Source organism: Phaethon aethereus (genome assembly GCF_964289735.1).
Source record: "Phaethon aethereus genome assembly, chromosome: 12".
NCBI lineage: Eukaryota > Metazoa > Chordata > Aves > Phaethontiformes > Phaethontidae > Phaethon > Phaethon aethereus.
In genome coordinates this window covers 404381-417161 of record NC_138588.1, presented here as the reverse complement: position 1 = coordinate 417161, position 12781 = coordinate 404381, and the positions used below count along the sequence as shown (strand labels likewise).

Below are 12781 nucleotides of genomic sequence, written 5' to 3'. Positions count from 1 at the left end.
GCTGAGCTCTGCCCACTTGCAGAGGCTGCTTTGGCTGCAGGGGCTGCAGCTCACGGGCAGTACCTGGGGGTCCCAACCTGGACCGCCAGCATTGCCGGGAGAGCCGGGTGGGGGGCACGGGCTGGCCGCTCTGCTGGCAGCAGTGTGCTCCTGGCCGTGGCTCCCACGGAGCTGGGGAGTGTGGCCACATGGGGCTTGCGGTTGGCGGGAGGGAGGAGCTGGCGAGCTGCTCCCCTGGAAGCGCTGGATGTGCCTCCAGCAGGTTTGTCTGGAAGAAGCAGGTCCTGTCCTAACAGGTCCCCTGGCAGCCGGCACGGGCTCCCGCGGCTCCCCAGGCCGGGACAGCTCTGTGGGGTGCAGGGGCACCCACTGCCCCTCAGCTGCCTGCACTGGGCCACGCTCATGGCGGGTGGCACCACCCCGGTGCTGGGGTGTGAGGTCCCTCGTGGGAGGATGCCCGGGGAGGGGGGGCGGGCGGCATCCCTCCCCCTGCGCTGCTGCATGAGAGCTGGGGTGGGTGCTGGGCCAGGGCCCAGCTGAGCCCACGGGGACAGGGGAGATGCCACCCCATCCAACGGCAGCCAGGGCTCATGGAGCAACAGGGGAGGGGGAGAGGAGCAGGGACCAGCCCCGCAGCACTGCTGGCACCTCGAGCCCTTGTGGTGGCTTGCACCGAGCAGGGGCTTGCGGGAGCCCCAGGGCTGTCTGGGCAGGGACCTGGGAGCAGGCAGGGGGTCGGGGAAGGTCGGGGCGTCCCCAGGGCACGGGGGGTCAGGGGTGAGGGAGTTGGCAGCGTGAGTCAGCCCGACGTGTCCCGCTGACACAGCCAGGCCCATCTGATTCAGAGTGGCTGTGGTAGAGGAAGGGCTTCCGGGGCCAGGCCACCTACGCGGGACGGGCGCGCGGGCGCTCCGTGACTCAGCTGGCAGCCTCTGCCCCAGTGTCTGGCATGGGCAGCTGCCGGGGCTGCCTGGTGGGTCAGGGTGGGAAGCCGGTCCCGGCACCCATCCCTCCCTGCTGCGTACTCAGGGTCCCCACGGGGCCGGCTGGGCTGGGGCCACGCGTGCCACAGGGCTGAGCCCTGGGGGCTGCGTGTGGCCAGGCAAGCGCAGACCTGGCTGCGCTGCCCGGTGTCAGGCAGGGCTGCTGCGGTGTGCCCTGGGGCCGTCCCCGGGGCTGGGGCAAGGCAGTGGCTCGTACTTGCAGTAGCACGGATGCTGCCCTCGGGTGCTATCGCGGCCACGAACGGCTCAGTGTGGTGGACTGCCGCGTGCGTCTGACCACGTGGGGAGATCCGGATCTGGCCCCGGCAGCTCTGTGCGGGCGGTGCGGCTGAGGTGCGGGGCCGGGGCAGCAGTGCCGAGCAGAGGGGCCAGGAGCGAGCCGTGGCGCGGGGACCCTGGGGGTCGGATGCCGCCCCATGTGGGCTGCGCGAGGCTGATGCCTGTTGCTCTCCCTCCCCAGACTCAGCTGAGCGGGTCGTGCAGCGGTTCGAGGTGCCCGGCGTGTCCAACTACACGGCCCTGCTGCTGAGCCCGGACGGCGGCACCCTCTACCTGGGGGCGCGCGAGCTGCTCGTCGCCGTCAACACCAGCCACTTCCAGTCCGGAGCGCTGGCTCGCAGGGTGAGCCTGTGAACGGCGGCCAAGCCCCGCATGGGGCCGCAGAGCCCTCGGGGCTGGGCTGCCCTCGGGGAGGGAAGGGGCACCGAGCTCTGGTGCCGGGGGTCCCCTCCCCGGCACTCCCTGGCAGCGTTTGGGGGCTGTGCAAGCCACCACGTATTCAGGAGCCAGTCAGGACAGCACGGAGGCAGCTGCCCCGGCCATCCTGGGCAGTGGGGAGCTCAGCCCCGGCCAGCGGCTGCCTCGCCAGTGCGATTGAGGTGGGGAGGACATTGATGCTGGGGGCAAGCTTTGCCAGCCCGCGTGGGGCAGTGTGTGGGGACGCGGGGCTCCCAGTGACGGTCCCCTCTCTGCAGCTGCCGTGGAGCGCAGATGAGGAGAAGAAGAGGCAGTGTGTGTTCAAGGGCAAGGACCCGCAGGTGAGTCCCGCTGCGGTGGGGGCTGCGGCAGGAGCGCGCGGTGCCCTGCGCCGGGGTGCACGTGGGCAGGAGGGGTAAGCTGGGTCCTCTCGCTCCTGTAGAGGGACTGTCACAACTACATCAAGATGCTGCTGCAGCTGAATGGCACCCACCTCTACACCTGCGGGACCTGCGCCTTCAGCCCGGCCTGCGCCTACGTCGTGAGCATGGGGAGCGGGGCTGGGGGCTGCAGGTCCCGCTGGGGGTGCGGTCTCCCCCTCTGCTGTTGGCGCCCTGCAGCGGGGGTCCCCAGTGCTGGGGCGAGCGCTGGCAGTGCTGCTGGCTCACAGCCTGGTCCTGTTGCAGAACGCGCAGCGCTTCAGCCTGGAGCAGGACGCATCGGGGAAGGTGCTGCTGGAGGACGGGAAGGGACGCTGCCCCTTTGACCCCGAGTACCGTTCCACGGCCGTCATGGTTGGTAAGGCATGCCGCGCCGGGACCCTCGCCCTCTCCGCAGTGCCCGGCTACTCGGCTGGGCTGAACCGGGGCTGGGCCAGCACAGACCCCGCTGGGAGAGCAGGGCTGTGCCACGCGTCGCGTGCTGGGTCCCAGCGGGAGCGTCTCTTTGGCAGACGGCGAGCTCTACGCTGGGACTGTCAGCAACTTCCAGGGCAATGAGCCGACCATCTACCGCAGCCAGGAGAGCCGCATCGCCCTCAAGACAGAGAACTCCCTCAACTGGCTGCAGGGTGAGAGCCAGGCCCGGCACGGCAGGTCGGGTCTCCATCCTCCACGACAGGGGAGGCGTGAGGATGGGGGCTGGCGCCGGGGTGATGCTGAGGGTGCCTGTGTCCCCAGACCCGGTCTTCGTGGGCTCAGCCTACCTGCGGGAGAGCCTGCCCGCCGGCAACCCTGAGGGCGACGACGACAAGGTCTACTTCTTCTTCAGTGAGACCGGCAAGGAGTTCGACTACTTTGAGAACACTATCGTCTCCCGCATCGCGCGTGTGTGCAAGGTGGGCGCAGGGCAGCCGGGCTGTGCATGGAGGGCCATGTCACTCACTGCTGGGTCAGGGAGGATGTGGGACCACCCTGCACGTCTCTGTTCCCTGATTCCTGGATACCTCAGGAGGGGACCAGTGTCCGTGGGAGACCCCTCCGGAGCAGTTAAGCTCCGTAGCGCCCAGCCCAGAGCTGCGGCTTGGTCCCACTGCTCCTGCCGGCCCCGTTGGTGGCAGCGGCCCTTCCCCATCTCCTCTTCTCACTTGCCAGAGGACACAAGCCCTGTCCTCCTCTTGGGTCGTGTTTCCCTGCTCCTGGGCACCTCAGATGCTGCTTCACTTGTGCCTCCCTGACACCGGGGCTGCTCCCCTGGGGCCTGGTACTGCTGCATGGATGGACAGGCCCCTGCTCTGCTCGCCCAGCACCGTGGGGCTCCCCGCTGCCAGGCAGCCATGGCATCGCGCCCTGACCCGCTGTGCCACGCAGGGGGACCAGGGCGGGGAGCGCGTGCTGCAGCGGCGGTGGACGACATTCCTGAAGGCGCAGCTGCTCTGCTCGCACCCGGAGGACGGCTTCCCCTTCAACGTGCTGCAGGATGTCTTTGTGCTCACCCCGGGGGAGCTGCGCTGGAGGGAGACACTCTTCTACGGGGTCTTTACCTCGCAGTGGTGAGCAGCGGGTGGGGGCTGGCGGAGGACCTGGGAGCACTGCCTGCGGGGCGGGTGGGGAGGTGCGGGTCAGCTCTGGCCACACTGGGGTTCCTGGGGCGGCGCAGGGGGCTTGGCAGAGCCGAGTGCCTCATCCTGTCATGGGCTTTTCCTGTCCCCTGCCAGGAACAAGGGCGGCCTGGGCAGCTCGGCCGTGTGCGCCTTCCCCATGCGCAGCGTGCAGAGAGCCTTCAGTGGGCTCTACAAGGAGGTTAACCGCGAGACGCAGCAGTGGTACACGGACACCAGCCCCGTGCCAGAGCCCCGGCCGGGCACGGTATGTGCCTCCTTGGCTCCCGCCCGGGTGCAGGATGCGGGGCAGCCCCCCGCGTTCTCCCGGTCCTGGCATCTGCTGCAGCGCAGCCACTTGCCCGCCCCCTGCCCCGTGCCCCGGCCAAGCCTCCTTCTCTCTCTCCAGTGCATCACCAGCCACACGCGGCACCTGAAGATCAACTCATCCCTCCAGATGCCGGACCGGGTGCTGAACTTCATCAAGGACCACTTCCTGATGGACAGCCCCGTGCGCAGCCAGCCGCTGCTGCTGCAGAGCCACCTGCGCTACCAGCAGATCGGTGTCCACCGCGCGCAGGGCCTCCATGGCACCTATGATGTCCTCTTCCTGGGCACAGGTGGGTGCAGCCGCAGACTGCCGACGGGGCAGGTGCCGGCATGCCGCATGCCCCGGCCCCTCTCAGCATGGGCCTTGTGTTTGCAGACGATGGCCGGTTGCACAAGGCTGTGCGCGTGAACCACAGGGTGCACATCATCGAGGAGATCCGCCTCTTCCCCGCCGGCCAGCCCGTTCTCCAGCTGCTGCTGGACCAGGATCAGGCAGGAGCCGGGAATGGGTGCACCAGGGCTGGGGCAAGGAAGAGGGGATGCCATGGGCTCAGGCCACCTGGGGCAGGTCCTGCTCGTGGGCTGAGGGCCAGCAAGCTCAGGGGGCCATGGGAGCTGACCCTACTCCATGGCTCTGGGGCTGGGGCTGCCCGCTGACCCCGCTGTGCCCCCTCCTGCAGGGCCTGGTCTATGCAGCCACCTACACAGCGGTGGCACAGGTGCCCTTCGCCAACTGCAGCCTGTACCGCAGCTGCGGCGAGTGCGTGCTGGCGCGGGATCCCTTCTGCGCATGGAGCCGGGGTGCCTGCCGCAGGGCCACCCTGCACCCTCCGGCACATGCCCAGTAAGTGCTGCACCCCTTCTCCATCCCCCTGTACCCCTTTCCCCGCCGCCCCCCACCGCCCTGACCCCTCTCTGTCCTCAGGCTCTGGGCACAGGACATCGAGGATGCTGACACGGAGCGGCTCTGCCAGCTGGCCAACGCCTCCCAGCCCCGTCCCCGCGTCCTCCTGCCCCCAGGTGAGCTCCTGCAGCTTCTGCCCCTGGGCCTGGGGCTGCTGCCGGCCCAGGGCGTCCCAGGGGCTCACGCGTGCCCTGAGCTCCCACTGGGCATCACCCTCGCGCCCACCGCCGAGGTCCCCACGGCCTCGCTTATGTCCCCGTGGGTTGTCTCCCCGCAGCCTCGGGCGCCCCATGCCAGCGGATCCAGCTGCCACCCAACGCGGTGCGGCCGCTGCCGTGCCGGCTGCTCTCCAACCTGGCGTCGCGGCGCTGGCTGCACGACGGGGCACCTGTCAACGCCTCCTACCTGGTGCTGCCCGACGGGGCCCTCATCCTGGTGGGCAGCCCCGAGCGGGCAGGCACCTACGAGTGCTGGTCGCTGGAGGAGGGCTTCCGCAAGCTGATGGCCAGCTACTGCGTGGGTGTGCAGGAGCCAGCCCATGGGCCAGACCCTGGCAGGAAGGTGGCTGCCGGCCGGGACGCCCTGGAGACTGTCAGCACGTCCCGGAGCACCTCTGCGGTGGGCAGCGCCGCGGCTCGGCTGGACGGCAAAACCTACTGGACCGAGTTCCTGGTGATGTGCGTGCTCTTTGCTGCCGCTGTCCTTGTGCTGGCCCTCTTCCTCCTGCACCGGCACCGCGATGGCATGAAAGCCTTGCTGGAGCCCGGTGACCCTGGCCGGCACCAGAAGCCGCCCCGCAAGCCAGTGGAGAGCCTGCCCCTGAACGGCAGCAGCCTGCCCAGCGCAGCACCCGAGCACAAGGGCTACCAGGCCCTGCAGGACAACTACATCGTCAGCACCCCTGTGCACGAGCCCCTGGGCCCCCCACGCGCCTTCTCCGAATCGGAGAAGAGGCCCCTCCACATCCGGGACAGCTTCGTGGAGGTGTCTCCCGCCTGCCAAAGACCCCGGGTGCGCCTGGGCTCCGAGATCCAGGACTCGGTGGTGTGATGGGGATGAGAGCCGAGCCCTTGCCCACAACCACCTCTGCTCTGCTGAGCCTCGCCGGACCACAGCGCCGTGGCTGGGGTCCATCTTGTCTGTGTGTGCATGCCCGGAGCCCAGGCCCTGCTGCGGCACCCACCCATCCGGCAGGGCCGGCCTCGTGCCACCAGGGCTGGCTCCCCTGGGAGCTCCCTGGGCAGTGCCTTGGCTGCTCTGGCCCTGCTCCTCGGGACGGTGCTGGCGGCGGGGGGTGCGAGGGGTGCTGCGTGCCTTCCAGGGACGTGTGGGACTTTTTCCCCAGCCCAGCGTCCCTGCCGCAGGGATGGACACGGCGCCTGGCTCAGGCTGCGGGTGCAGCCCTGGCTCTGCCAGCCCCACAGGGCCCTGGTCCTCTCTATGCAGAGGGCAGGAGGGGGCAGCCACAGCCCCCCTCGTGCCCTGACTCACTGTGACGTCCCACTGCGGGACCTGGAGCCACGCGTGCGGCCAGGTGGTGCCGGCGCAGCGACCCCGCGGCATGTGCTGTGTGTCTGTGCTTGGTTCGTTTTTAATACGTTGAAAATGTGAATCATGTCCCGGGGAGGGCATGGGGAGCAGCGCTTGCCCCGCGGCGGGCTGGGCAGCAACTCGCCCCTGTGTCCCCATGTGCGTGTGCAGAAACGTCTGTGGTTTTTATATAAAGTCCAGGTGTCTCCTTTGGATGCGTGTGTGCTGCTCCCAGGGCCGACTGTGGCCAGGACCATCGTGGCAGCCCAGCAGAGAGGAACTGTGCCTGGCTCTCGCTGTGGTCAGGGGAAAACCTGCCTGTGGCCAGCTGCTCCTTGCCCTGGCAGGGACGGGCGGACCAAGCAGGAGGGTTGTGCTGGTGGTCAGATCTCCTGCAGTCTGTGAAGTCCCCGTGTGCTTCACCAAGTGTTGGGGCCACCCGGGGAGGTGCCTGCCTGCCCTTGCAGCGATGCTGCCCAGGGCAGGTGCCAGAGGGTCCCTGTGACCCCCTGTCAGGGTGTCGTGCACGCATGGCAGCGAGCTCGGGCAGCACTCGGACATTTCGGGGCCATGCATGGAGGGTGCTGTGGTGGCAGAGCAGAGTAGCCCCCCAGTGCGGTGAGCGTCAAGGCGATGGGGAGATGCTGTCCCAGCACCACAAGAAGCAGAGAAAGGCAGAGGTGACCAGGAGGAGGAAAAGCGGGTACCTGGAGCTGGGAGAAGGGCAGCCTCCACCAGCAGCAGGGCTTTGGCAGCCCCCTTCCCCAGGACCATGGTGTCGTGCTGCACATGGAATCCCGCTGACAGCCCAGGGAGGAGGCAGATCCCTGTCCCCATCCTGCACAGCTGCAGCCAGACCCCAGACACTTTGCCAGCGGGACCCAACTCTGACAGCTGGGACCGGGACCTGCAGTGTGGTGCTGCTCATGAGCCCTCGTGCCTGGGAAGCGCTGGCAGCGTGAGCACGGAGCTGGGGAAAGCAGTGAGCTTCATGCTGAGCTGGCATGTTGCAGCAGGCTCCCCCTGGGGACCGGCACTGCCTTGCTCCCGGCTGGACCAGCGCACCAAACTTCCTGCCCAGCCTGTTCTGGGACATCAAAAAAGCCACCGGAGGCGTTGGCTGGTGCTGTGCCAGCAGACACGGCCCCCAGGGCCGCAGGCCACGGCGGGCAGATACCATCAGTACCATGGGGCACTGAGCTGGAAGGGCCAGCACTGCCGGGAGCGAGGAACTGGTACGTGAGAAACAGCCGCGCTGGCGCCCTGAGACCGCCATCAGCTGCTCCACCCTGGCGCAGGTGCCCCCGCAGGGCGAGCCGGACCCCAGGCCCAGGCACCGCACCGGCCCCGGCATGTGGTGCTGCAGCCCGGACACAGCCTTGCAGAGCAGCTCCGGTGAGAAGGCTCGCCGGCACCGTGGGAGCGCTGCTGGGGGCTCGCTGCAAAGCGCAGGCAGGGCCGTTGCCCACGGCTGGCAGCAGGCCAGGGCACAGCCTGATGGATGAACAGACACAAAGGGCTCCGGCAGCAAAGGTAGCTGCTCGCCTGCCCTGGATTTCCCTTTGTGCCTGTTGCTTGAGCTCTTTGTGCTGCTGAGAACAATCCTCGGTTTTGGAGGAGAGGGGTGGCCCATGGAAGGGGCTGTCACCAAGCGGGACATGGGCCCTGTCCCCTGGAGCTGCAGCCAGCATGCAGGCAGAGCAAGGGTCGGCACCCAGCACCCCCCATGGCACCAGTCCCGCAGCAGTGCTGGAGCAGCCCCCTCCGCCGTCCCCGCGGCCAGACAAAGGCGGCACAGAGCAGAGGGTGAAACCAGAGTCCTTTATTTGTGTCCTCGCAGGAGCGGAGGGAGGAAGAGGCCAGGGCAGGCAGAGCAGCTGCTGAGCTTGAGCCAGAGGAGAGGGCAGAGGAAAAGGAGAGCAGGCCCTGAGTGTCTGTGGGGTGAGCCCAGCTGCGCGGCCCGTGGGGCTGTGCCTCACTGGTTGGGGGAGGAAGGCGTCCTGTGCAGCCGTGGGAGGACAGCTCTGCTGCCGGGACGGCACATCTATAGTGCCACATGGGTTATTGCTCAGAGAATCAGTGCCACATTTGGGTTATTGCTCAGAGAAACGGATCCACGTTTGGGTTATTGCTCAGAGAAACATCCATGTAGCAGCAGGGAGGCCCCTGGGAAGATGGGAGAATGGGGCAGGGGCTTGGCAGGGGGAGGCAGCTCCCTGCCCGCTAGTGGAAGGCACAAACTGGGACTGGAGAGCAGAGAGGGGCTGTGCTCAGTGCAGCATGGCCCTCAGCCAGGAGCACCTCTGTGCACCTCCCCCCACCCACAGAGCTGCCCTTGGTTTGCATAAGGAGTTAAAATCCGATCCTGGGAGAGCAGAGTGGCTGCAGGCAAGGCAGCTTCCCAGGGCCCCACCTCTGCAGGCTGCAGAGACGCCTGCCATCTCTCCTGCCGGGTGTGAAAGAGGACCAGGAGAGTGTCCTGCCTAAGGCACTGCGTGGCACAGCCGGGCTGGTGAGGAGCGGGGGCCTCTGCCGCTCTGCTCGCTAGGAGAGGAAACGCCTGAGACCACGAAGATCTGCAACAGCCGGAGGAGCAGTTCTGCTGGAGAGCCACAAGGCTGTCACAGGACAATCTTGAAGGAGCTACAAGAGACACAATGGGTTCTGCACCTCCTCACTGGGTCACCCACAAATGGTTTGCGAGCAGGCAGTGCTACGGGGAGGCAGCGTTACCCTGTGCGGCAGAGGCTCTCTGCAGAGCTAGTGTGGGATGCAGTTCCCTCTGCTGTTATGGGAGGCCTCGTACAGGGTAGCCTTGCATTACTGCCACCGAGAGCTCTGCCCCAACGCCAGCACAGTGATCGGGATGGGCCAACCTCCCCAGACAGGCCCCCCGGGACAAGCTGTGCCGCTGGAGACCACCGTACCTGGCAAAGTCCGGGGAGCGGGAGACAACGTGCTGGAACTCGGAGAGGTTGATAGTTCCGTCCTTGTCAATGTCGGACTCCTCCAGGATCTGGAGGGGATGGAAAGGCAAGCGGTGAGCTCTGTGTGGCCAGGACCATGCAGCAGCCCATACCCCACCTGACAGTCCTCACATTTTGGATGAGCTGCTCCATCTCCATGTTGCTCAGCCGGGACTCCTCACCTTGCCCCGTCAGACAGTTCACCAGTTTCTCCAGGTCCTTTCTGTCCAGAGTCCCATCGTCATCAAAGTCTATGGGGAGAGGAAAGTTACGTTTCAGCAGGGCCGCAGCAACCCTGGAGAGTCATGGGCACCTGCACTTGGCAAGGAAGGGCGTTGGCAGCCCAAGGAGACATGGCAGGCTCCATGCTGCACCTCTCAGTGCAGCAGTTCCCAGAGGGAGTTCCTAAAGCCGCCACCCCAGTGGGTGCTCTGAGGGCACTGCCTCCCCCTCCCCCCAGGCACGGGGACCCCAGGACGCGGCATCTGCCCCCAGCCTTACCAAAGATGCGGAAGGCGTAGTGGGATTTGATGTCCGAGGTAGCAGAGTCACTGAAGACACTCAGCATATCAAGGAAGTCTTCAAAGGACATGCTGTCGTCCCCATCATCGGAGGTGGAGAACACCCGGCAGATCCGGTGCTGGAAAGGGTTTGCCTGCCAACGCAGGAATGGCTCAGGGCAGGGCTGGGCAGTGCCAGGCCGACTCCCTTGCAGCAGACACCGAATGCAGGCTGGTGCCAACCCCATGCACAATCAGGTATCCCGCTCTGCTGCCGGTCTGTCGCACACGGCACGACTGTGCCTGTCCTGTGCCTCCCTGGGACAGCAGCCTTGCGCAGCAGGGATCTCTGGGATCCTCCAAGGCACAGCAGGGATGAGGAAGCTGTTTGTGGGCACAGCTGACATGCGGTAAGTGAACGGCTTACCCAGGTGACTGCTGGAGCAGCATGTTGAGGGCAAAGCACCGGCACCGTGAGGGCTGCGGTGGGTAAACAGGGCCCTGCCCAAACATGCCCGGACCCAGGGAGCAGCAGCGCGTCCCGCTGTCTGCCAGGCACCGTACCCGCAGCTCAGGCAACGTCAGGATCTGGCGCTTGGGAACCCGCGCAGAGCAGGCATTCTCCCTCTCCTCCTTTGGCAGCAGTTCACTGAACCTCTTGTAGGCACTTGAAGAGGCAAGAACAAGAGGCGCTCTGTGGCGTGAGCGGCGCAGGAGGCAGCCCCCGGGCACAGGCAGCGCAGGCAGCTTTTCCCAGCGCTGCACAGAGGCAGGCGGCCCGTTTCCCACAGCTCCCTGCCAGCTGTGCACGGAGCCGGCCCGGGTGGTCCCGCCAAGGCAGCGCCGCCACATCTGCTCCCGGGACCCCAACAGCCGGCGGCGGGGAGAGGAGCCGGGACTGGTGCCTGCCCACCCAGGCAGCTGGGCCTTCGCGGGGGAAGAGCTGCCTCCGGGCCGGGCCCGCTCCGCGGGGTCCCGCCACCCGCAGACCTCGGCCCCTGAAGCCCGGACGGCGCGGTGGGCCCGGCCCGGCCCCGCCCGTCCCCTGCTCGGCGCCCCAGCGGAAGAGACGCCCCGCAGCAGGCCCGGGGCCCTCCGCGCCGACGGACCCACCGCGGCGGCTGCCGCCGCTCCCCGCCCCACGGCGGTACTTACAGCAGGATCTCCTGCTTGCTCAGGAACGTCAGCTCCTGCGGGAGGGCGCAGGTCAGCACCGAGCGCCGGGCACCTTCCCCCCCGGGGAAACGCCCGTGCCCCGCCATGGCCGGCCCCCCCCGCCCGCGGGACTCCCCCCGGTGCCGGCCCCGGTGCCCCCGCACCTGGTACTCGCCCAGCGCCTCCCGCGGCAGCAGGCTGGCCGAGCCCCCCATGGCGGCCCGCGCTGCTTCCGCCTCGCACGTCACTCTGCCGCTCCCGCGGCAACGCCCCGCCCCCGGGGGCGCCGCCGTGCCCGCCCGGCCCGCCCACGGCCCGGTCGGACCGCGGCATGGCGGCGGGCGGGGAGCCGGGCGACCCGAGCCCCGAGGACTTCGCCTACGGGGAGGAGGACTTCGTCCTGCAGGGAGCCGGCTGGGGGGGCGAGCCGGGCTCCGCGCCGTCCCGCTTCGACCGGGCGCTGCTGGCGGGCTGGAGCGACAGGATGGAGCGGGGCTTGTTCCGGTACCGGCTGGGGCCGCTGCCCACCCGCGTCCTGCCCGGCCCCATGCGCCTGGTGGCCCAGCTCAACGTCCTGCGCGGCACCGAGCGCCGCCCGCCGCAGGCCATCCGCAGCCTCCGGCAGCCCTTCGACCCCCGGGCCTTCAACTTCACCCGGCTCCGGGCCGGCGAGGTGGTGCTCCGCCTCCGCAGGGCGGGGGGCGGCCCCGCGCCCCCTGACCACCTCTTGGTGGCGATCAACGCCAGCCCGCTGGAGCGCGGCCACGTCCTGCTGCTGCCCGAGCCGGCGCGGGCGCTGCCGCAGGCCCTGACGGCCCCGCTGCTGCGCGGCGGGCTGGAGGCGGCGCTGCTCAGCGCCCACCCGGGCTTCCGCGTGGGCTTCAACGGCCTGGGCGGCTGCGCCTCCGTCAACCACCTCCACCTGCACGCCTTCTACCTGGGCTATCCGCTGCTGGTGGAGTCGGCGCCCGCCCAGCCCCTCTGCCCGCCGCGCGGCCTCAGCTTCCTGCGGGGCGTCCCGGCGCCCGCCTTCCTCTTCTACGCCGCCGGCCCCGCCGGCCTGGAGGCGCTGGCCCGGGACGTCTGCCGGGCGGCGGAGCACCTGACGGATGCCGGCCTGGCCTACAACGTCTTCGCCACGCGGGGCGACCCGCCGGGAGGGGCGGCGGCGGGGGACGGCGCAGGGGGCGGCCGCGGGCTGCGGGTGCTGCTGTGGGCGCGCAGGCCCAGCTTCGGCGCCAAGGCGGGCACGGCCTTCAACGTGGCGCTCTGCGAGCTGGCCGGGTACCTGCCGCTGCCGGCGGAGCCGATCTTCCGGGACATCACCGAGGCCGAGGCCCTGCGCGCCATCCGCGAGCATCTGCTGCCGGAGCCGCACCTGCTGCACCTCGGCGGGGAGCTGGCGCGGCTCCTGGCGGGCTGAGCGGGGCCGAGCCCGCATCCCGCACCGGGACCGGTCCGCTGGCCTCCGCGCCGGGACCAGTGCCATCGCTAGGGGACGCTGCGCGGCGGCGGGCCCGGCGGAGGGGTGCGAAGCTGCTCCCCACGTGACCGCCCGGGGGCCGCTCTGGCTGGCGGCGCCGTGATCTCTATGGCCGGTGGGGTGGGGGCGCAGTGTCCCCGACCCCGCGTGCCCCGCGCGGTGGGCCCGGCCTCGT

General features: G+C 68.9%; 3 protein-coding genes across 3 annotated transcripts in view; 2 read left to right on the top strand and 1 right to left on the bottom strand.

Annotated features, from left to right (window-relative positions):
• The window catches only part of SEMA4B (semaphorin 4B), an 8256-nt gene extending 1594 nt beyond the window's left edge, over positions 1-6662 (top strand). Inside the window, exons 2-14 of the mRNA XM_082005445.1 lie at positions 1465-1625; positions 1979-2041; positions 2143-2241; positions 2387-2498; positions 2653-2769; positions 2879-3036; positions 3509-3690; positions 3856-4006; positions 4148-4358; positions 4445-4560; positions 4749-4912; positions 4994-5088; positions 5250-6662. Of these exons, the coding sequence (XP_081861571.1) occupies positions 1465-1625; positions 1979-2041; positions 2143-2241; positions 2387-2498; positions 2653-2769; positions 2879-3036; positions 3509-3690; positions 3856-4006; positions 4148-4358; positions 4445-4560; positions 4749-4912; positions 4994-5088; positions 5250-6022 (2402 nt within the window). The 3' untranslated portion in view covers positions 6023-6662. The remainder of the gene's footprint in view (positions 1-1464; positions 1626-1978; positions 2042-2142; positions 2242-2386; positions 2499-2652; positions 2770-2878; positions 3037-3508; positions 3691-3855; positions 4007-4147; positions 4359-4444; positions 4561-4748; positions 4913-4993; positions 5089-5249) is intronic.
• A 2461-nt stretch (positions 6663-9123) lies between these two features.
• On the bottom strand, positions 9124-11338 carry CIB1 (calcium and integrin binding 1; the record flags this gene model as incomplete). Its single annotated transcript, XM_082005422.1, has 7 exons — positions 9124-9145; positions 9430-9518; positions 9601-9719; positions 9970-10123; positions 10533-10635; positions 11124-11158; positions 11288-11338. 7 exons carry the CDS (start codon positions 11336-11338, stop codon positions 9124-9126), a joined length of 573 nt encoding a protein of 190 aa, XP_081861548.1.
• A 116-nt stretch (positions 11339-11454) lies between these two features.
• On the top strand, positions 11455-12546 carry GDPGP1 (GDP-D-glucose phosphorylase 1; the record flags this gene model as incomplete). The annotated part of the gene is made up of 1 exon (XM_082005169.1): positions 11455-12546. The coding sequence occupies one exon, from the start codon at positions 11455-11457 to the stop codon at positions 12544-12546; it is 1092 nt and encodes a 363-aa protein (XP_081861295.1).
• Between the last annotated feature and the right edge of the window lie 235 nt (positions 12547-12781).